At 37.4% G+C, this 24,082-nt stretch overlaps 1 protein-coding gene across 2 annotated transcripts in view; it reads right to left on the bottom strand.

Annotated features, from left to right (window-relative positions):
* ABCC9 (ATP binding cassette subfamily C member 9) overlaps positions 1–24,082 on the bottom strand; it is a 133,366-nt gene that overhangs the window by 70,094 nt on the left and 39,190 nt on the right. For both annotated transcript variants that reach the window (XM_039238595.1, XM_039238596.1), the window contains exons 14-19: positions 23,412–23,452; positions 22,371–22,513; positions 12,716–12,824; positions 7,558–7,665; positions 1,392–1,464; positions 393–498 (exon numbers count right to left, since the gene is read on the bottom strand). In XM_039238595.1, coding sequence (XP_039094526.1) covers positions 393–498; positions 1,392–1,464; positions 7,558–7,665; positions 12,716–12,824; positions 22,371–22,513; positions 23,412–23,452 — 580 coding nt within the window. The remainder of the gene's footprint in view (positions 1–392; positions 499–1,391; positions 1,465–7,557; positions 7,666–12,715; positions 12,825–22,370; positions 22,514–23,411; positions 23,453–24,082) is intronic.

The following is a 24,082-nucleotide window of genomic DNA, read 5'->3' as shown; positions in this document are numbered from 1 at the left end:
AGATTATTTGGCATTTCTTCACTGAACAGGTAATCATTATAGCTCTTTTACATTTAAGCTTTATGAATAATATAAGTTTTCTATAACTTCTTTTAATATAGGGTACATTTTAAATTGTTTCTTTGAACATTATTCATTTAACTTTGAAACTCTATCTTTACAATCCCAATCATACCAGTTTATAACATTATAGACCTCTGTAAGAAAGTGTTTTCTATTTTTTAATTTATGACATTTAAGGTTTCCACTAATTTAAGTTTTTAGAAAGCTGTACTTATTTCTGAGGAGATCCTCAGATTCCTAGTATAGGAATCTATTGCTCTAATTTCTTCCCTTTGTAAGATCATCAGATGTATGATAGAGCAATAGAAACCAATTAAAAATACACATACTTGCTCCAGTGAACTTTGCCTTCCAGTGTCTGCATCTCACCAAGGATAGCAAGGAGAAGAGAAGACTTCCCACATCCCACTTGGCCCACAATCATGGTCAACTGACCTAGAGAAATTAAATAAAGGATAAAAGAAAGAGGACGTGGAATTCTGCTCATAAAATGAAACCAAAATACATTTAGAAAGACTGAGGTTTTAAAATCAGTGGCCCATATTTGGTCTCCAGCAATAAGATATTCTAAATAGCTCCTCTTTCTGATACTTAAATGTTTTTTGAAAAAGGAGAGAAAAATTAAAAGATACAGGTCTTGATTTACTGTTTCCAACTATGAGAATAGCTGACATTAGTGAAGACAGCAATGAAATATTTGCCTAAATAATCTCGATTAGTTTTAACTCTACTATTCAATTCATTCATTCAGAAGAAGGCAGTTTTGACTAAAACTGTTAACTGGGAATAAAGGGATTTGGGTTGGTATTAAGACAATGTCTCCAATTTCTTACTTTGATATGCATGTAAAATAGAAAAATCCCAACCTACTGATCATCAGACCAGATCAAAACATTTTTTTCTATTCAGATATCAAGGCATGTTAACTAAAAATTATTAGGTATTTGAGCCTAAAATAACTTGGCGTTAGTTGTCTCAGGGACAGAAAATAATTTTCTTATATAGTCTTTCTTTAAATCCTTTCTCAAACAACATGAAAAATCAACTACCCCATTATTTAAATGTACAAATTAACAACAAACTGTTATCAGCTTATTTGGACAGCAAATAACTTGTCCAAATGTCTATACACCTTGTACTGAAAGGCAAGTCTTATTTCCAGCCATTTTCATGATGATACAGTGGCTCATGAGCTACATGATGCAAATAAACAACTATAAATAACGTTAATAATGTTTAAACAATCTTTTTTTGTTAAGATCAATTATCTTGGAAATCCAGAATTGTCATAATTAACAGTATAAAAACAAATAACAAATGTCTTTCACCTGTTGGAATTCGAATATCTATATTGGATAACGTAGCTAAACCACTGCCCCATGAAAAGTACCCATTTGTGACCTAGAAAAGAAGAATACATATGTTAAATTATAAAATTATGTGTATATTTTGTGTTAGAGAAGAATTCCAATTAAAATACATTTTTTCTTAAAGCACTGTCTATATAAGGTAGAATACACGGTGGTAAATTCTAATTTAGAGTTAGCTAGAGTTCTAACTATTGAGAGGTATACATGAAAAACAAAAAAGAATGGAAGTGAAAAGTGGATCTTTGAAGAATTAGTGATATTATGAAAAGGCTAAAAATTACAATTTTCTCTGAAAATTTGGGATTACTAGATCATTTACATGTGAGCATTCCTTTTTTTTTTTTTTAAATGTTTTATTTATTTCTAGGAGAGAGAGAGAGAGAGACAGCGTGAGCAGGGGAGGGTCAGAGAGAGAGGGAATCACAGACTGAAACAGGCTCCAGGCTCTGAGCTGGCAGTCAGCACAGAGCCCGACGCGGGGCTCGAACCCACGAACCGCGAGATCATGACCTAAGCGAAAGTCGGATGCTTAACCAACTAAGCCACCCAGGCGCCCCAGCATGTGAGCATTCCTAAAAAGTAATCATCCCAAATATTTTCCAGTGTAACCCCAGCATTGATTATTTTCTCTCTGCTAGGTAATTCCCAGAATCCTGGTGATGCAAAGTATAAAGTGGAAATAATGGCAAATTATCCAGCAAAATAACCCTCTTAGCCAAGGAGAGGGTTTTGTAATCAGGTTTTGAAGTGTGTGGATTTAGTGCTAGTCAATAAAGTTCAAAGAAAGAGTAAAAGGAAAAGAGGAATAAAGCACAGAAATGGGTAATATATCTTGGGATAAACCTCAACAATCAGCAAAGATCATAAGACCTATCGTCATCCAAAGCAATCTATTTGTATTAAGAGGCATGAAGTGGACTTGATAATTTTATATATATGTATGTATATGTATATATGTATGTATGTATATAAAGTTTATTTATTTATTTTGAGAGAATGTGTGCATTCCACCATCAGTGTAGAGTTCGATGTCTGATGCAGGGTTCAAACTCACGAACCTCGAGATCATGCCCTGGGCTGAACTCAGACACTTAACTTACTGAGCCACCCAGGGGCTCCCGGACTTGATAGTTTTAACAGTTACAAAAATGGGAACTGAGAACAGAACCCAAGGATTGAAGTTCCTTGAAAACACTAAATTGCGATTTTCCATATAAGTTTTCTCTAGCTTGTAAAATGTGTGACATTTAGTACTATCTATAATGTAGATGTGCAAGAAATCAGCCCTGGAAGGAGGGTGGCATGGAATAATTGAATTACTGATTGCTCTACAAATATTTGCTGAGCACCCACTCTGTGTGTTAGTATTGATGTAACCTACAAAACAGGTATAATGCATCCTCCCTGCTTGCTTGGAACTTGCAATGAGTTGAGTAATAAACCATGGACAGAAGCAAATACAACACAACAGACACAAAAGGAGGTGAGAAGACAGAGCTACTGGAGGCTGAGGAAACTAGAGCTGATGGGAGGCATGTAAAGGATCGCCAGGAACTATTGAAGGGCAGTGGAACCAGGAGGTCATAAACGTGTGGCTCTGCCAACTGGTACATTGTCTCATTTCCTCCATAGAGCTGAGCAGCCTGTTCTAGGAGTGTCAAAGGTAAAAGCTGGATCACTTATGGAAAGTGCTGAAGGACTGAGAGAAAAGGAAAGGGCTCAAGTTGCTGGAGGTCTCAATAAAGTTAAAAAAGCAGTGTCAGCAAAGGTGTGGCCAGAGAGAGCTGGAGGTGCCAACGCGGGGTAGGGTTCTGGTGTCTGTGACTGACTGACACAACTGAGCTTATGATTTCAGGAGTAGCAATTCTAGCGGGTGTTTGAGTGTGACCATAGGCAAGGTTGTAGAAATGGAGTGAGAGCAGAGTAAGAAATTTCTGGGCTGGGATACTAGATAGCTGGGCCCTTGGAAGTTTAAACCACATCCCTGTATGGTGCCAAGTAAGCTAGAGAGATGGACGTGGAAACGGACACCCAAATCTTAAGTGATGGTGCAGAGGTGATGATGAGGTCCTTTGATAATAGATGTGATAAGGGTAGACAATGCCAAAGCTTACAGGGTGCAGGAGAAGAAAAGATATGGTCTGAATGCAGCAAAGAAGAGCTAGAAGAATGCAGTGTCACCTCTTGATTTGGTGCTACACAGAAGTAGAAGAGAGAACAAGCTCCCTTCAAGAGGGATGGAGGAGGAGGGTCAATGTTAATTTTTCTTGCTGCAATCTGTACTTTTGCTTCCTCTTGCCGTTTACAAAATAGTCTCATGTCTCCACCAGGGTTAAAATCCTGGTTTCCCTAACTAGTTGTGTGATTTTGGAAAATCAGCTAACATATAAATCTTTGCAAAGGTTCAGGGGCACCTGGGTGGCTCAGTTGGTTAAGCGTCCAACTCTTGACTTCGGCTCAGGTCATAACATCACAGTTATTGGGTTCAGGGGCACCTGGGTGGCTCAGTTGGTTAAGCATCCAACTCTTGACTTCGGCTCAGGTCATAACATCACAGTTATTGGGATTGAGCCCCGTTATCGGTCTCTGCGCGGACAGTGAAAGCCTACTTGGGATTGTCTTCCTCCCTCCCTTTCTCTGCCTTTCCCCTGCTTGCAAGTGCACACTGTCTTTCTCTCTCTCAAAATAAATTTAAAAAAAGAAATCTTTGTAAAGGTTCATAAAAGGGTAAGTACAGAAATGATCATCTTAGCATGGTTTGTGATAGAAGGAAAATGGAGGCAAATCCAGTGTCCATCACTAGGGTATAAGGAAAATGCAGTGACTCATCCTATAGAACACAGTAGTGCTGTTAGAAGTAGCAAACCATCATAAAAACATTTCAGGAGACTCAAAGCACATGGCTGCTTATCATACATTTTATAAGGAAATGAGTATATTTAGGCACATATATTGAGCACATTACAGCTGGTACCATAATGGCAGAGGAGTGGTACAGAATAGGAGTGAGGATCAGGGATAAGGAGAAAATGTATTAAAAGTAAAGGAAGGGGGAAAAAAGAAAGAAAAGGAAAGAACCAGATACAAGTTACGCATTGCATGATCCACTGATATAAAATATCCAGAACAGACAGATCCACAGAGACAGAAAGCAGACTGGAGGTTGCCAGTGGCAAGAAAGAGGGGTAAATGGGGAATGACTGCTTAATGGGTATGGGATTTCCATTTGGGGTGACGAAAATATTTTGCAATGGAAGAAAAGATTGTGAATATACTAAATGCCACTGAATTGTTCACTTTAAAGTAGTTAATTTTATGTTATGTGAATTTTGTCTCAATTAAAATAACTTCAAAAAATTTAAGGACAGGACGTTACACAGACCATTGTTCATTTCCTCCTACTGAAAATAATTAAAAATAAGTGAAAGTGGTGAATAAAATGTAATTCATAAAAAAGCTCATTAAAGCTGGGAGTAAGGAAATACCAAGTCAGAGTATAAAGAAAAGGATAAATTCAGAGCTGTAAGCCCAGAAACAAGTAAGCCGCTTTCCCACAAAAGGGACAAGAAAAGCTATTTTAGAAAAAACATAACATGTAAGCACGTGTTCTAAAAGATACCAATGTTATTAGAAAGTTATAGTGATCATAACAGTGGAATTTGGGACAGAGAAACAAATGAAAGAAAAATAAATAAAGGCCAGCAATCGATCCAGACATAGAAGATCCCTGACATGTGTACAGGACTACACTGGCTGTTGTTGGGGATGGTGACCAATACGTGGGACGAGGGTAGCCGGATATCATATAAAAACGAAATCAGACCTTACTAACTCACTACTAAATGTAGTAATAAATGCTAAATTTATTACCTAAATTATTTGTTACTGATTTTCCTCCTACATCACATCCCTTTTCCTTACCAAACGCAAAATGTGTCCTAGGTTGATTAAAGAACTAAAAGTGAAAGGTGTAGCTTCAAAGATTTTAGGAGCTACTATAAATCATCTCTATGACCTCTGGTAGGAAAACGTGTCTTGAATGAGAGAATAAACAAAGCATCAGCCATAAAGGAAAACACTGAACTGCTATGCAGCAATGAGAATGAACGAAGTACGGTTCCACAGGGCAGTCTGGATGAATTATACATACATCATGAGCAAAGAAGCAAACACATGCCCATACACACACATAGTTAAAACAACTACAGTGTGTTTTTAAGGAGTGTGCATAGCAAGGGTAAACAAGGAATTGATGACTAAAAAGTCAGCGAGGTGACCTTCTCAGAGATGTGAGAGGCAACAGCAAATGTGTGCACTGGGAGGCCCTTCGGAGGACAATGGCGATGTTCTTTTCCTGGTGATGGCTGCATAGGCATTCACTTTTTCACTTAAAGGTACATATACATTTTATGTACTTTTCTGGAAGCATGTTCTATTTTATCTAATAAAAAATGATACAAAGCACATGAGTTATTACCAACTTGAGAATTTCCACCATGAATAAAAATGTAAAGCCTTGCTAGTGGGCCTGAAACTGAAGTCGTCATTGCTAAGCAGTTTTTCTGTTTTGTTTTGTTTTTGCAGAGTTGTGTGTGTGTGTGTGTGTGTGTATGTGTGTGTGTGCGTGCGCGCGGACGCACGCACGCACATGAAAGGTCAACTTTAGAAAAAAATTTTAGCCTTCATTTTTTACAGCCAAAATAAAAGCAAATTTAGCAAGGCACATGGAAAAGATGTATTTTTAGATTCTTACTATGTTGAATAGAAAATGTTAATAAAAAAAAACTGACCCTGTTTTTTCAGTCATGCATGCATAACTTGTTATCTGGGCATAACTGAAAGTAAGAAGCACAGAGGACCCTTCCTAGTCTCTCATTCTGTACTTTGTCATGCCTCTAGTACTTCACACTCCATTCACACCTTATAATTGTCTAGGAAACTGCTAGAGCTATTTATTTTTCTTTTTAATATAATTTGTTGTCAAATTGGCAAACATACAGTGTGTAATGTGTGTAGAGCTATTTTTTTTAATGATGCCTGGGTTTTATATATATATATATATATATATATATATATATATATAGCTAGCTTTCTAAGAGATCCTAATGTATAGCCAAGTTAAGAATCACTAAAGCTCTTTAAGATTCACATGTGACGTATTTTAACCTTGAAATAACCATGCTAATATGGCATGTCTACTTCAAGATGATCAAACCACAGCTCAGGGAGGCAAAGTAATTTGCCCAAAAGTCACACATCAAATTGAAGGCAGAGGTTGGGCTAGCTAGCATTCATTATTCCATCCAGTAACAGGTTTGCTCCAACTGCTACGTGCCTATTGTGGGAGAAACATTGTGTCAGGCAATACAGAGAGAAAGATTTAAATGTAGCCCTTGGCTCTATTATACTCTGCAGTGAGGCTTCCTCACTCTCTAACTGGCCTGGGCAGCACAGGGAGTTGGTTAGCCTCAGCAGTCAACGCAGCTAGTTTTCTAAAAGGGCTAATTTCCAGGATGCTGGCTGCACCAATGTCCAAAAGCCCTGGACTGCTCAGCCATCTGTTCCTGCTCAACACTGGCCCCTCCTTGGGCCTTGTCCCCACTATCAATCGTCAGCTGGTGACTCCCTGGCGGCCTGTTCCACCTAAGCACACTCGCTTGGGAGAGTACAAAAGGCGATTTGAAATTAGATCAAAGGCACTTACTGGGAAGCTGGGCGAATGCATGCAACACTGGTCTAAGCCTCTCCTAGTTGAAGACAATTACTAATTTATTTCCTTAAAAATTGGATTTATAACATTGGTGTTCTCTATAAATCAGTTAATTAGGTAGAGGAACGTACGAATATGAAAGGAAATACATTGGATGCTAGCTTCTAAGGCAGATTCAGAGGAAAGGCTCACTTGCCTGCTATTAAAACTTAGTGCTGGAGCAAGAAATGTGGTTGTGAGGCAAGGAGGAACTGAGAAGTAAACTCATGAGGACACTTTTGAAAATGTTATGAGGATTAGTGATAGCTGTAAAGAGATTTTAAAGGCACGACTTGGGACACTTATTCAGAACTTCACCATAAAATAGTAACATAAACGTTTCTACTTGTGCAAGAATCCAGGAAATAAAATAACCTTTATTGCGATGTCCTCTGTCTCCACAGGACGGAGACGCCTTGTTGATTGCTCATAGCTGTCCAGGTGATATCTTCCAGGCTGCTTCCTGTTTATAGTTTTCGGCTGCTGCATTCCAAGTGGGAAAAAACACAAGTTGAAGTTTTATGTAAAAAAAAAAAAAGAAAAAAGAGGTTTACTAAACATTAAGTCATATTGCTACTTCTCCGCTTGAATTCCAAGAAAAAGAAATAAGTAAAGTGAATGTGATATTTTAGTTATTTCAATGTCTTTTCCAAATAAAAAAACAAATAATAACAAAGTGTTAAGCTACAATTTTAAACCTATTCACAAGTCTTTAAAAATTTTTTTTAAATGTTTTATTTTATTTCTGAGAGAGACAGCGTGAGCAGGGAGGGTCAGAGAGAGAGGGAGGCACAGAATCTGAAGCAGGCTCCAGGCTCTGAGCTAGCTGTCAGCACAGAGCCTGATGCGGGGCTCGAACCCATGAACCTTGAGATCATGACCTGAGCCGAAGTTGGACGCTTAACCAACTGAGCCACCCAGGCATCCCAATTCACAAGCCTTTTAAGAAAAATTAAAAATACAAAAATGTGATACTTGCAACGGATGGAATTTAAAGTGCGGAGCCCTAAACTGCGTATTGGATACTCTTTTTTCAGCTCTCCGCATAATATACCTGTGCATATTATGCAGTAAAAAACTGCATGCATGTCAAAGGCAAACAGACTAACTCAGATTAAACTAGAATCTACTTGTAAGACCATCGGGCTTGTACATGCTCCAACAGTACATTTTTGATCACCCTCTGAATCATGAGGATTTTGAATCTCCTACACTAATATAACTCAGATCAGGCTACACATTACCCAAGGATCCACTATGGAGGAGAAAAAGTATAATAATCTGGGATTTTTTTTGGTCCAAATATGTATGTATATTGTTTCATAAGTATACAAACACTATATAATGCTGATGTAAGCACAACAAAATGATCCAGTCTTTCCCAAATGTTATATAGCATTGCTCCTGGTCAAAGGAATAATGCATTCATTACACAGAGGATGCCAGCTGAGGTTGAACAGTCCTCACATGTTTAAAATGAAATTGAATTAGGTCATTGAAATTTGTTATTCTCTAAACTTGACTTCAATTTTGTGTAAATAGAGACATAGGGCTAAAGGGAAGGTAGAAAATTCAGCTCCGTAAACTTCTAATTTAGGAAAATATATAAGCTCAAAGTTTGTACCAGGAATCTAGTGAATAAGTATCTCAACAAAAAATAATTACCTGTCTTACTTAACTACTTTATAGATTTTATGAATGCTAAATAATAATATACTATAAAACTGTTCAATTACCTATAAAAGTAAAGTATTCTAAAATTATGAAACTTTTTTTTTGGCCTGGAATTGCAGGTTTAGCTTTTTGAAAAATCCACTGAATTGGGAATCCTACTATGGGAATTGGAAATGTCCTCAAATAATCGGTAATTTAATCCAAACAAGATATTGCTCTTCCAATTTCCATCAATTGTTATATCAACACAACATCAAATTATCAAGTAGTACATTGCTAGGCTACATGCAAATAAACACACAGATCAAAAAGGTACTGAGCAGAACAAGCAGTGATTCTGTCCCATAGAAAATACTCAGCATTTAACTTAAAAGAACAGAGATTGTTCCTGAAATTTTATTTTAGTTTTGTTTTTCTTTTCACAATCCCACAGGTGACCCTGGAAGTACATCGACTGAGATACAGAAAGTCACTATCCTTTAAGCTAAGTGTATCTTCCTCTTGAGAGAGGTCTATGCCTTTACATAAGTCCACTGTCTTCTGGAGTCTTTAATTCTATAGTAGTATTACCCCAGAGGTCCAAAAGGAATGACGTCGTGTTCTTCACAAAACCAAGGAGAGGGTGGGAGGAGGAAATGTGTTGACAGAGATTTGAGTCGGAGTTCCACAGATGTAATTTGAAGAGACTTTGGCTCTAGAATGTCACTAATTCTCCATGGAGATTCTACAGCCAAAACCACTTAACTCTAAGCTTTTACAGAATACATAGCATCTTAAGCTCTCAAGAAGAAGTTTCCATTAGTGTTATTTTCAAACACACAGCTTTTTTCACTCCATTTAAAAAAGTTTGTCGTTTGTGGTTTGGCCCATCAGCAGTGATGAATGACCCTGAAAGACATCAGAAGTCCAGTCTGGTTTCAATAACCCTGAAGATACTGAATGCACTTGAAGGGGATTCTTTTTTCCTTCCAACAACCTTTACTTAGCTCAATTTTTCTTCTATTCCTCATCTCATGCAAAGGTTCTTTAGATTTCCCTAACGCCACAAACCTGACCTCCTACATCCTCACTCTACTCATCCCCACATCTCTGAGAGATGATCTAATAAGTTCTATGATATCTCCTACAATCTCAAATGATGACAATGCCTGTTCCTTTTTTTTTTTTTTCAAGGTTTTTATTTATTTCTAGGAGAGAGAGAGAGAGAGACAGCGTGAGCAGGGGAGGGTCAGAGAGAGAGAGGGAGTCACAGACTGAAACAGGCTCCAGGCTCCCAGCTGGCAGTCAGCACAGAGCCCGACGCGGGGCCCGAACCTGTTCTAATCAAATACTTGACTTTCCTGCTGCCTCAAAGTGTTGACACGCTATAATGTGTTCTTGTCTTTGTGTCCATGGCCACACAATAGCAAACAAACATTTGGATGCATTGTTACTTCAGTGTATATAGGCATGGATCGTAGTTCCTTCTCAGACAAAATCACACTTGCTCAATAAAATAACTTAATGGAGAGTAAAAAATAACTCCAGAAAAGCAGAAGAAAACAGCAAGTTTAAATATAGTTGAGTGCTCATCTCAACGATTCTTAGTAGTTTTAAACATGATGTAAAGAAAAATTTAATATAGATTGACTTCCTGGTAAAAAGACTTTCCAAGCCTCAGTTAATTCCAGTCAAGAGACTGCATGTGTAATATTGTTTGGTTACATAAATAGTAAATATATTTTTGTCTAATAGTAACATGTATAACTAATATTAATTATGTGACTCACTTTAGAATAACATCTTTCTATTTTATTGTTATGAAATATACATATAGATTTTAAAGACTTTCTTCAGAATTTTTCAGAAACACCTTTCAAGAAAATGGTATGATAGAGTCTCATTGATTTAAATATTAACTAATGGCTAATGACTCTCAAGTTTACATCTCCAATGCTGGCTTCTCTTTTTAGATGTCAGTCAATATCTCAAAATTATCATGTGCAAATATGCCTTTTGATTCTACCTCAATGCCAATCTACTCACTTCTTAGCCTCTCTATCCATTTGATCAGCAAGTCTTAATCAGCTCAACGTAAAATGAGTACACTGAATTTGCTCACTTTCTCATAATGTCCACTGCAACTGCCACAAAAACAAACTCTAACCATCATCTTGTTGCCTATGTGATTGTAATAATCTCCTCACTGATCTATCTGTTCTATTCTTGTTCCCACTGATTACTGTCAACCTAGTAGCCACCTAGCCAAAGTCATCTTTTAAAAATATAACCAAAGTTATATTAGTCCCTACTTTAAAACCCTCCAGTGGTTTCCTATTGCATGTCAATACAATCCAGACCCTCAGTCCTTGTTATTACCTTGTCTTCTCTCTCCATTCTTCACCAGGCTTCAACAACAGTGTCCCTTCAACACACCGAATTCATTCTCACCTTAGGGTTTTTGCAACTACTAGTTCTCTGCCTGACATGCTTTTCTCCCCCAGATCTTTGCTGAGCAGGCCTCAGCCCAAATATCAGCTCTTTAGAGGGGCCCTTCTGGGAAATGACCACTCTCCGTCCAGTATCCCAGTCACTCTCTCATACTTATTTTATTTTCTTCAAAGTGAAATTATCTCATTTTTTAAACTTATCATCTGACTCCTGCCTCAAGAAAGCAAATTCTGACGAGTATGAAGTTGTTTGCCTTGTTCGTAGCTATATCCCTGAAGTACAGGGTACGCAGTAAATCTAGAAACACAGGCAAATGCATGGTACATGTCACATTACATGTAACAAATACAGAACAAAATATATTGACCATGTTTCCAGGCTGTATGTAGATACTAAGTAAATATTTGTGTAAGGGGAAAGTAAACTGGTTTAGGAGTTACAAGAGTCAGGTTTTAATTTTGTCTCTGCTGCTTACTAATATGGCTTTATTCAAGACACACAATACACACACTCAGTATACTCAGTTGGAAAATAAATATAGGTAATATAATGTTATATTAAGTGAGTCAAAGATATAATACATCAAAAAACACTTTTTAAACTAAAAAGTGTAGCTCAAAGGTATTAAAAGAATATGGCATAGGAAAAAAAAGATGGTATGGGAGCTGTTAAGCTCATTTAGCATTATTTTATATAAAGTTTTAAGTAGATAACACTTTTTAATGTTTATTTATTTTTGAGAGAGAGAGAGAGAGAGAGAGAGAGCGAACGCACTTGTGCACGTGCAAGCAGGGGAGGAGCAGAGAGAGAGAGAGAAAATCCTAAGCAGGCTCGACCCAATGTGGGGCTCGACCCCATGAACTGAGATCATGACCTGAACTGAAATCAAGAACCAAACGCTTAACCAACTGAGCCACCCAGGTGCCTCTGGGATAGACAATCTTTCAATTTTTTTTCAGTTGAACATGTGATGTCCCTCTTGGGATAATTCTTTGAAGACTTCTAATGTCAAGCCTTTTAGATATGTTTATAATTTTTAGACTTTTGAAGTATGTTGTAGAAGCAGGTGGCAATTTTTCTTCATATAGGTTAAAAGCAAAGCTTACAATTTCTTTTTTTTTTTTAATGTTTTATTTATTTCTAGAAGAGAGAGATATAGACAGCGTGAACAGGGGAGGGTCAGAGAGAGAGGGAGACACAGACTCTGAAACAGGCTCCAGGCTCTGAGCTGGCAGTCAGCACAGAGCCCGACGTGGGGCTCGAACCCACGAACCGCGAGATCATGACCTAAGCGAAAGTCGGACGCTTAACCGACTAAGCCACCCAGGCACCCAAAGCTTACAATTTCTTTTAATTGCACTCATTGAAAATCATCCAGTCTTGGGACTGTTACAGATTCACAGTTTCAATAACAAGAAAAAGCACCTACCACTGCTGTGTGTTTCTTACAGGACTCGAAAGGAAGAGAACCTTCACCAGGTCGCCAGCTATCCTCACCAATCTCATCACTCAGGAGAAACTCATTCAGCTTCTGAACACTGCAAAAATAAAAAAACAAAAAAAAGCAGGTTAAAAATAAAAGTGCCAATGATGAAGATCTACCAAAATAAACAAGCATTTCCTTCACCAATTATCTATCATGTTGAGCAAGCCCCTTGTGAGAGTCATTTCCCAAAGCCACCTGGGAATTCAGCTCAGAGGAACAAGCATCCTAACTAAAGTGCCCAAGAATGATGGGCTCCCAGGACCTGGGACTTTCAGTACGATAACTAGAAAAGGATCAGAAAAACTAGAAATAATTTGTCACTGCCTTGAATTCAGTCAAAATTTTTTGCACTAATTTTTTTGGTAACTATGTTTCTTGTCAAAACCAGTAGAGTTGAGGAGGAACTTGAAACAGAGAGGTTAAAAATGCCAATGAGGTAAGTACCCATTATTCTAATTTTATAAATGAGGGGAAATAGGTTATAGAGAAACTGAGTAGCCTGCCTAAAAGCATTTAGCATATAACATACAGATCTGGGGTCCATGACCATTCCTCCATCTTCCTTAAGCTTTATTCACTACACATATTTTCGGAACCTGGCAATAAGATGGGCCTCTAGAGAGTTACTGCTCTGTGTTGGCAAAGGACCAGAGGCATCAGCATCAACTAGAGGTCACCAGAGACTCTCTGGCCCCACCCAAAACCTACTGTATCAAAATACTCATTTTCACAAGACTCTGAAGTGCTTCATAAGCATGTTACCACTCTAGGAGAGTGGTTTGCAAACATTCTTTTTGATGGTCTTCTTGGGTAGGGCATGAGGCTCCTTGGCCCGCCTACCCTTCCCATTCTAATTTTTTCAAACCAGTGTTATACAATTAGGAACAAAAATAAAGAACCAAAGAAAGCAATAGCATGATTTGAAAGCATCTGCCTATAAATAAAATAATATGCTAAAGAAAATTCTATGAAACTGAAGAGGAAAAGAAATGCTTCTTTTAGCATGCTAGGATGCTGAAAGTAGAATCACTGGCTTGCAGCATGCAGCATCAACCACAGGGGAAATACTGCCTTTGTTAGGAAACTAAGAAAAAAGATTTTAAACAAAAAATGTATATATATTTTTTCATTTGAGCTTGTAGTCAAGTGCCTCCAAATAGGTCTGCAAAGCTTGTGGTGTGTGTGTGTGTGTGTGTGTGTGTGTGTGTGTGTGTGATAGACTAATAAAATGAAAAAAAGTACATTTAACTCAGTCTGTTGCCCGCCCATCATCTTTAAGCCCAGTGGCATTGCATGCCATAAAAACTGCTTCTTTTCACTGGAAACATAAAGGTAAATAAATTCCATTGTGGCAGTCTAATTATTAGCTTCCAAAATGCATTTACAGAGAAATAAGAAGGATAACTGTTGAAGAATTCTGACTGAATAATACTCCATTGTCTGTATATGCCACATTTTATTTATGTATTCATCCATTGATGGACGTTGGGTTGTTTCCACTTTTTGGCTACTGTGAATAATGCTGCTGTGAACATGGGTGTGCAAATATCTATTCAAGTTCCTGCTGCCTTGAATTTTGGGGGTATATAGCCAAAGGTGGAATTGCTGCATTGTATGGTGATTCTATGCTTAATTTTTTGAGGAACCATCATACTGTTTCCAACAGCACCTGCACCAGGGTTCTGGAATTCATGACTCAATGTATCAGAGTTATGATAACAAGGATGAACCTTGAAGACATTATGGTAAGTAAAATAAACCAGGCACAAAAATGCCTCATAAATATTGTATGATTCCACTCTATTTGGGACCTAGAATAGTCAAATTCATAGAGACTGAAACTCAGTGGTGGTTTCCAGGGGCTTGGGGGAGAGGCAAACAGGGAGTTATTGTTTGGTGAGTATAGATTCAAATGTGAGGAGCTGAAGAAGTTCTGGAATGGACTGTGGTGATCAATGCACACCAATGTAAACATACTTAATGCGACTGAACTATACACATAAAATGGCTTAAGTGGCAAATTTTATGTTATGTATATTTTACTGCTATTAAAAAAAGAATTTTAGACCCCTCAAAAAAAGGAAAAAAGGAAGAATGAGAAAAGAAGACCTTTAGTTTGTGTACTTTCTTTGAGTCTTTGTCAGCAAATACTGACCTTACAGAACTTATAGAAAGATACCTTAGAAATGCCTTATGAAATGGTAGTTTATAAATCTTAAATGGCAGCTATTTCTTCTGTATTTTTAAATTGAGGGATCATTGACATATAACATTTATGTTAGTTTCAGGTGTACAACATAATGATTCAATACTTGTATATATAGCCATGTGATCATCACAATGTCTAGTTAACATCATCACCGTACATAGTTACAATTTTTTTCTTGTGATAAGAACTTCTAAGATCTACCTCAGAAGTAGTAGTAAAAGATCTTCTTCACCTTAATATTTAGTTGTCATTCTGCCCTTTTATTTTGAAGAGTGGATTTTAGGAAGCACAGCTTTGCCATTCAAAAAATACCTTTTAGGGGCACCTGGATGGCTCAGTGGGTTAAGCATCTGACTCTTGGTTTGGGCTCATGATCTCACAGGTTTGTGAGATCCAACCCTGCATCGAGCTCTGAGCTGACAGCATGAAGGCCGCTTGGGATTCTCTCTTTCCCTCTGTCTCTCTGCTTCTTCTTCACACACACACACACGCACACACACACACACACACACACTCATGCACGCACGCACACATGCACGTATGCACGCATGTGCCTGTGCTCTCTCTCAACATAAATAAGTAAATAAATAAATGAATGAACTTTTTATTAAAAAAGAATACTTTTTAAACAATCAGACACTACGTCTTTGCACACTAAGGAAGTCCAGAGGCCAGGCTCATTTGCCTTTGTAACTCTATGTCTAGCTGTTCCTAGTATATATTACTCAATGAATGCTCAATAAATCAAAGAAGGGATAAACCAATGATTCACACATTTAAGTAAAGTCAGTTGATTCAACTCTCCATTTCACTTTTCTAGTACACACTGAAGCTTTTATGAAATCTTACTGAAGCTTTTATAGAATTAATGAGCACTATTCTTGCTAAACATCAGGAAGTAGTGGTCTCTGAGTGTTAAGTGGGGCATGGAGAGAACTTTCTTTCCTCTCCATAACACCCCACTTTAGAACTCCAATTATAGTGAATATCAGAGGATCCCAAGATGAACACTTCTCTGAACCTCTCTTTCCTTTCCACGCCCCTGCCCCATCATTCTAGGCTGAGGGTCTCTGGCAACACTGTTGTGTAATTTTTTATTATCGTCTATCTCTCCCATTACACTGTGAACTCCTTAAGAGCAAAGATTTTCATCTTCAGAATCTAGCCCCAGGCGAAAAATACAACATAGTAATTTCTCAAGAAATGTCTGGTGAATGAAAAAATGAGTAATACAAAATCATTTCTTATTCATATGAGGTCCTTTCAGAGATCACTAGGGCAAAGCAATTATGGAAAATGCAGGAATCCTGACCAGGGGTGAAGTAACTGCCACCGTGCTGCTGGGATTATATATTAAAAATCCACTCCTCTCCTTAAAATGACAAATGGCACCCCTTTGCCTTCAGTGTCCTTAGATCATTTACAGGCTGATCAGGATCTCACTGTTCAGCTTCATCCCCTGCTACTTTGCACATCAGAAACTTCCACTAATTACACTCAGCTACATTTAGTCCTCTGAATGTACCAAGATCTCTCACCTACTTACTCACTCCTTCACTGTGAATATGTTGCTCTCTCAGATTGAACATGTTTTCCCTTTTTCTTCAACTGATCAAGTCCTACTTATTCTTTAAGGTCTTACAGAAGAACGACGGTTTTAAATCTTCACTGACCAGATTGTCTGCCTTCTCTCTCAATGAGCTTTAGTGAGCTTTACATATGGGCCCATGGCATTCTGTGTACATTTCTGTAATAGCATAACATACCATATTGTGCTGAGTTTCCCTTCCTGGTCTCTCCAGCTAGACTGTGGGCTCCCTGCAGATTTCACTCTATCTTTCATCTTTGCAATTCCTAATACCTAGCAATGTATTGGAAGTATTAACAAATGCATGTAGACCTACAGAAGATATCTCTCTGAAGCACAAAGTGAGGATTAATAAAATGGGGGTAAATTAGTAAAATACAAATTGGTAGACTCCATAAAATATTTAGGTAATGTGCTGGGCACTGTTTATAGACTATCTCATTTAATTGTCTCCATTGCCATAAGCATGAGCTATTATTGTGCTCATTTGATAAGTGAGGAAGTTGAGCTATAACGACACTAAATAATGCACTTGAAGTTGAACAATGTGTATTCTGTGGTACTAGGATTTGACAGCAGGTGTATTTGATACCAACCAATTTCCTAGCCTGCCTCCACCATTTTTACAGTTCAGTGTTTTACTAATTTTACATGTGTTTGGATACTTCATATGCGTATTTAAAGTATTAGTTACACATGTCATTTTTCACTTTCAAAGTTTCACTTTGGGTGTATAGATAAAGTTTGAGTACCTTGGACAGGTGCTATTATGTTCATTAGGAATAAATGATTTTGTACTGGCAATTGTGTACTTTTCCTGTAGGAACTATGAAAATTTTGTAAACAGGGACCAGGTATGCATGCTCTATGATCAATATCAGTAATAATTTATTTGATCAAATGTAACTGTAGTGGACTAGCCAAGCTTACATTCCTTTCTGAGGTACATGAGAAAAAGGATACAGTTATTTTTCAACACAGTAAGGGATTGGTTTTATACATTTTTCTCTTAGCGAATAATATGTCTGGACCATAGATATTGCATGATCCATCAAATACCAGAAACCTAAACTGAAATTATGTATAAAGGAAACAACATATCAAATTACATTCTCTTCCAGCAAAGCAAAAAACACATAAATCATTTTCTTACAAATAAAGCAAAGTGGAAAAGTGAAGCAAGCATCCTGGAAAATCACTCTTACCCAAGTGTTTTAATATTTTATTTTATTATTATTTAAATATTTATTTTTGATAAAGAAAGAAAGAGGGAGACAAAGGATCTGAAGCAGGCTCTGCACTGAGAACAGAGAGCTTAATGAGGTGCTCGAACTCACGAACAGTGAGATCATGACCTGAGCTGAAGTCAGATGCATTTTAAATGTCTGAGCCACCCAGACACCCCAAACTAAACAGTTTCATTTTTATTTTTTATTTTTTTTATTTTTTTTTAAATGTTTTATTTATTTCTAGGAGAGAGAGAGACAGCGTGAGCAGGGGAGGATCAGAGACAGAGGGAGTCACAGACTGAAACAGGCTCCAGGCTCTGAGCTGGCAGTCAGCACAGAGCCCGACGCGGGGCTCGAACCCACGAACCGCGAGATCATGACCCAAGCGAAAGTCGGACGTTTAACCGACTAAGCCACCCAGGCGCCCCTCATTTTTATTTTTTAATGTTTATCTATTTTTCAGAGAAAGAGAGACAGAGAGTGAGCAAGCATGACCAGGGGAGGGGTGAGGAGGGAACAGAAGATTTGAAATGGGTTTTAGGCTGATAGCAGAGAGCTCCTGTTGGGGCTCAAACTCATGAACCTCAAGATCTCAACCTGTGCTGAAGCCCAATGCTTAACCGACTGATCCACCCAGGCACCCCCCAAACTAAACTTTTTAAAAGGAAGTGGAGAATTTTCGTGTAGGAAAGAATTTTACATGGCATGGAATTTTCCTACAATAGAGAAGTTTATAAGTCTCTTACAGGCATGTATAACATGACTTTGGGAGTATGCTACACTCCATTCTAACCTACTGAATTTCAGAATGCATTTAGGAGTGCAATGGAGAACTTATGACTTCCGCGGTCCTGAACAGGAGGTTTCAAAATCAGCTCACCAAAGTCTCCGATTATAAACAGGCTGCTCAGCTCACTGTGGGCCAACTGGCATCAAAGACTGGTCACGGGCTCCCAGGCACAGCAGGAAATGCCAAGCCCAGTCAAAATTGGGAAAAAGCTCATTTGGGTTCCCAGAACCAGCACACAGAGGGGAAAAAGCCCTGGCCTCCCCTGTTGGTCGTTCATCTCTGTAGGACCCACAAATCAACCACTGAGACTCATTTTAGAGAAGTGAGTGTTTATATGCTGATTCTACTCAGCCTATGGCTTGGGAAATCTGGAGCTGAGCCCTGAAAACAGACTGGTCTTTATCAAACCGGCAAATGCCTTTCCCCAAGATATAATGAAGAAAGAGTGCTATGCAGAAATATACAACGAATATTATCCACTCTCAACTTTACTGGGATTTACTACAGTAGGATTATATACTATGAAGTGGGAAGAAACTCTTAGGTTTTCTGATGGTTTTTTTTTTCTGTTATTATTTTTTTTTCCCAAATACACTCTTAAAGTCCTCTTGATGCTTGGTAACCTCCTGACTTTAGAGAAGTTATCTGTTATAAGTTATCAACTAACTTTTATATCCCCACTTGTGGTACAGAGTCAAATTCCAATTAAAAATGAAACCATGAGAAGGACAGCTACTAAATGGAGAAAATGAAAATAAGGACCAAAATAGCAGACTTTGGCCATTTATCAATTTTATTGTTTGAAGTAGCTTCCCTTCCAGAGCACCGCCTAATTTGGAAGTGGTGCTACAAAAATCAGTGTTCCGCACAACTGTTTCAGAAGCAGAACAGTAAGAAAAGAAAATGAGGCAGATGAAGCCAGAGGGCCTGATCTTTAAATTCTCACAGTTCTAGAACTGTTTACTAGTAACACAGCTTAGAGAAGAGGATTGAAATCATTTTGAGATACTACTGTAACCAATCAGAACCTATTTATAATAAGATAATGTATATGCATCTGAATGTTATTTGGTAGTAAGCCATTGTTAAACCAATATAAACTATTGCCTAAAACTGAAGATTGTGATATTTAAATACCAAATACTAGTTTTCTTAGTATTACATAGCCATTGGGAAAATTATCTCATTTGAAAGACCTTACAAGAAATGTTCAACATTGCTATCAATGACAACTCCAGTCTTCATATATTTAAGGCCTCCATTTTCCAATTTTTCTCAGTATTGCAACAACTTGACATTTCTTTCAAAAGCCAGACGTGATATAACTGTTTATGAAACACGCTGAGGTTTTATAAAGTTTATAAGATCTTATACAATAAGCAAAATACTTTAAGACTTTTTTTTGTGATGCAGTAGATTGTGGCACAAACAGCTATATGATATAGTTCGGTAGCATACTTATTTATACAATACAAGAAAAATGGGAAAATGGTCATTATCATATCACATTTATTGTTGTGCATTGTGGGAAACTGTGAGTCTGAGACAAACTATCTGGTTAAAAACACTAGAGAGCACATTTAAAATGAGCAAAATGTGGAGTGGGTTTGCAGTCTTTCCATTTGCAGAAGTCATGAGCCTTACTTAAACATTTTTCTAGATTAAATTAAAATTAAAACAGTATCTATGTGCTGATGGGAACACTGTCCATCACTGTTAGTGCAAATATAAACTGACACAGCTTCACTGGAAATAATATGGCCATTTTCATTTTAAAAAAATCTTAAAAATGTATATATATTTTGACCTATCACTCTCTAAATGTAAAGCAACATAACAATATTCATTAAGGATCTTAAAAATATACTTATTGTTTATATAACTGAACACCAAAAAATAATCTAATGAAAAAAATGGGCAGAAGACATAAGTAGACATTTCATCAAAGACATATAGATGGCCAACAGATACATGAAAAGATGCTCAACATCATTCATCATCAGGGAAATGCAAATAAAAACCACAGTAAAATTATCACCTCACAGTGTCAGAATGCCTGAAATAAAAAATACAATAAACAACAAGTATTGGTGAGGATGTAGAGAAAAAGGAATCCTCTGAACTACTGGTGCGAATGCAAACTGGTACAGCCACTGTGGAAGACAGTACGGAGGTTCCTCAAAAAATTAAATATAGAACTACCCTTCAATTCACTGATCCCACTACTGGGTATTTACCTAAAGAATACAAAACATTAATTCAAAAGGAGCTATGCCCACCTATGTTTATTGAAGCACTATTTACAGTAGCCAAATGATGGAAACAGCCCAAGTATCCATCAATAGATGAATGGGTAAAGAAGAGATATCTATATATAGATATATATAAAGAGATATATACATACACACACACACACACACAATGGAATATTACTCAACCATAGGAAAGAATGAAATCTTGTCATTTGCAACAATGTAGATGAAGCTAGAATGTATTATGCTAAGCAAAATAAGTTAGTCAGAGAAAGACAAATACCATATGACTTTACCCATATGTGGAATTTAAGAAACGAAATAAATGAACAAAGAGAGACAAACTAAGAAACAGATTCTTTATACAGAACAAAGTGATGGTGGGTGAGGGGAGGGGTAAAACAGTTGAAGGGAGTTAAGAGTACACTTATCTTGATGAGCACTGAGTAATGTATGGAATTACTGAATCACTATAATTATACTTGAAATTAATATAACACTTTACATTTATACTGGAATTAAAATAAGAGCCTTAACAAAAATTTTAAAAATATGCATACTGTTTATTTTTATTTACTTTTTTCTTTCATAGTTTATTGTCAAGTTGGTTTCCATATATCACCCAGTGCTCATCCCAACAAGTGCCCTCCTCCATGCCCATCACCCCCCTTTCCTTCTCCCCCACCTCCATCAGACCTCAGTTTGTTCTCAGTATTCAAGAGTCTCTCATGGTTTGCCTCCCTCCCTCTCCTCAACTATTTTTCCCCTTCTCCTCCCCCATGGTCCTCTGTTAAGTTCCTCCTGATCCACTTATAAGTGCAAACATATGGTATCTGTCCTTCTCTGCCTGACTTATTTCGCTAAGCATAACACCCTCGAGTTCTATCCATGTTGCTACAAATGGCCAGATTTCATTCTTTCTCATTGCCATGTAGTATTCCATTGTATAGATGAATCACATCTTCTTGATCCATTCATCAATTGATGGACATTTAGGTTCTTTCCATAATTTGGCTATTGTTGAGAGTGCTGCTATGAACATTGGGGTACATGGGCCCCTATATACATACTGTTTAAACTAGTGCCCCCACTTCTAGAAATCTGTCTTAAGAAAATAATCAAAGAAAACTTTAAAGATAAAAACAGATGTTTATCACAATGTTAGTTATATTATTTATGCTAGGTAGAAAGTAGAAACATTCCAAATGCCCAATAAGGAGGTAATTATTAAATAAATTAGAGTACAGTATTTCAATACAATAGACTATTGCATAGCTAAAAAAACATCATGATCTTAATGAAGGGAAAAATAAAAACAGTAAGTGAAATAAGGAGTCAAAAGCTACATAAATTCAAAACTTTTACTTTAAAATCATAGTTATTTTCATCGAAAAATAATTGTAAAAGACAGAAAAGTAGCGTATTAAAATTTTTAACAACGGGCAGCGATTTGAATGTTGTTTTTTATACTTTTTCAAGATATATTATTTCCATAATGAGGCAAAGAACTCCAGACATTCCAGTGCATACCTTATGATGGCTTTGACTGCAAATCTGACCACTGTAGAGAGCAGGAACAGTGGGGTGACCAGGATATGAAAAAGAGACAATGAAGCAAAGGCTTCTGCAGGTTTTAGATTGTTCCCACTCGCATACGCGTGCGTCACAAACGTCTGTGCAAAGAAAGAAGTTCTTTAGAGAAAGCTAGAGAAAGTTTCACTAACGCTTACATTCAATTTTAGAAAATAACATATTCTGCTACCCCCAATATGTCCACTGCAAATATGAAAACAATTGCTTTATCCAAATTACTCCCTAGGAAAAATAATACTTGTTATTGGTAGAATACTTAATGGTTTATATGTCATCTTAGCAAGAAACTTGTGAGAAGGGCAGAACAGATTCTATTTACAGATTAGGAAACTGACTTCTGTCAAATTACTGAGTAGAGGGAGTAACTGTGAAGTGAACCTAGAGTTCTTAACAACCAGTCACGTTCTTTCCAATGAACACTAAATTTTCAAAGAGAAAAAGAAGAAGTTCCATTGCTTTAGGGTCCCTATTGTGTATCTTTACTAAAATTGCCAACATTATGCTTGATGCAGACATATTTACATTTCTAAATAAAATATGAGTTCCCAGGTTTGTCTTTTTAGTCTGAAATAGAATGTAATCTTCAGGTTGTTGATCTAGCACAATTCTGATGTAAGAATGTCTGGGAACCAGGTCATGGAGATTAGAACAGTTAGTTCTCAACTACTGTTAATTTTGCTCTACGGAGCAATTTGACAGTGTCTAGGGAGTGTTAATGGCCTTTAAGTGGTAGAGGCCATGGATGCTGCTATGCATCCTCAGGCAGAGGAAATGCCCTAACAACAAATAATTATCTGGGTCAAAAAGTTCATAGTGTCACAGGTGAGAAACCCTGGATTAGAACTATTATCATGGGGACTGCAAAGAGAAAACTGGCAGAGATGAAGAACATATATTACCACCTACACATTTCTGCTCAAGAATCATTTCTAAACACTGACTCAGTTCCATGTTTAAAAGCAAGAGAAAGTTTCTTACAGCAAGAACAGCTGCGATGGGGATTGCCGCATTCATGAAGACTGTGGAAAGAAATCGAATACATCAGGTTCGTTCAACTGTGAAACATTCTCAGTAACTTTAAGTCATCATCTATTATTACTTTAAAATTTTTTTTTTAATGTTTTATTTCTAAGAGAGAGAGAGACAGTGTGAGCAGGGGAGGGTCAGAGAGAGAGGGAGTCACAGATTGAAACAGGCTCCAGGCTCTGAGCCGGCAGTCAGCACAGAGCCCGATGCGGGGCTCGAACCCACGAACTGCGAGATCATGACCTAAGCGAAAGTCGGACGCTTAACCGACTAAGCCACCCAGGCGCCCCATCTATTATTACTTTAACTTCCCTTGAAGACAGAGAGGACCAAGTGCCTTTTGTCTAGAGCCCACAAATGTTTCCCAGTTGGTATTTCCTTGTTCTCAGGCGTATGAGTTCCTCCCACATGAGTCTTAATCAGAAAACATCTTCTCTTACTGAAAAGCTGTTTTCTATAAAATGTTACAAGCCGCAAAATTCATATAAAATGCTCCTTTAGTGGTGCAAATCACTAGACTTTAATAAATGTGCATTCTTGGAGTATTCACCATTATATTTCACGTGGTCCCTAAACTAACTTAAATGTATGAAAATTAAGCTATTATATGGATAAAACCAAGA

The sequence above is a fragment of the Hyaena hyaena genome, unplaced genomic scaffold (assembly GCF_003009895.1).
Source record: "Hyaena hyaena isolate Hyena2069 unplaced genomic scaffold, ASM300989v1 scaffold_143, whole genome shotgun sequence".
NCBI classification, from domain to species: Eukaryota; Metazoa; Chordata; class Mammalia; order Carnivora; family Hyaenidae; genus Hyaena; species Hyaena hyaena.
The sequence above is the reverse complement of the archived record's forward strand: the minus strand, read 5'-3'. Positions and strand labels throughout refer to the sequence as shown.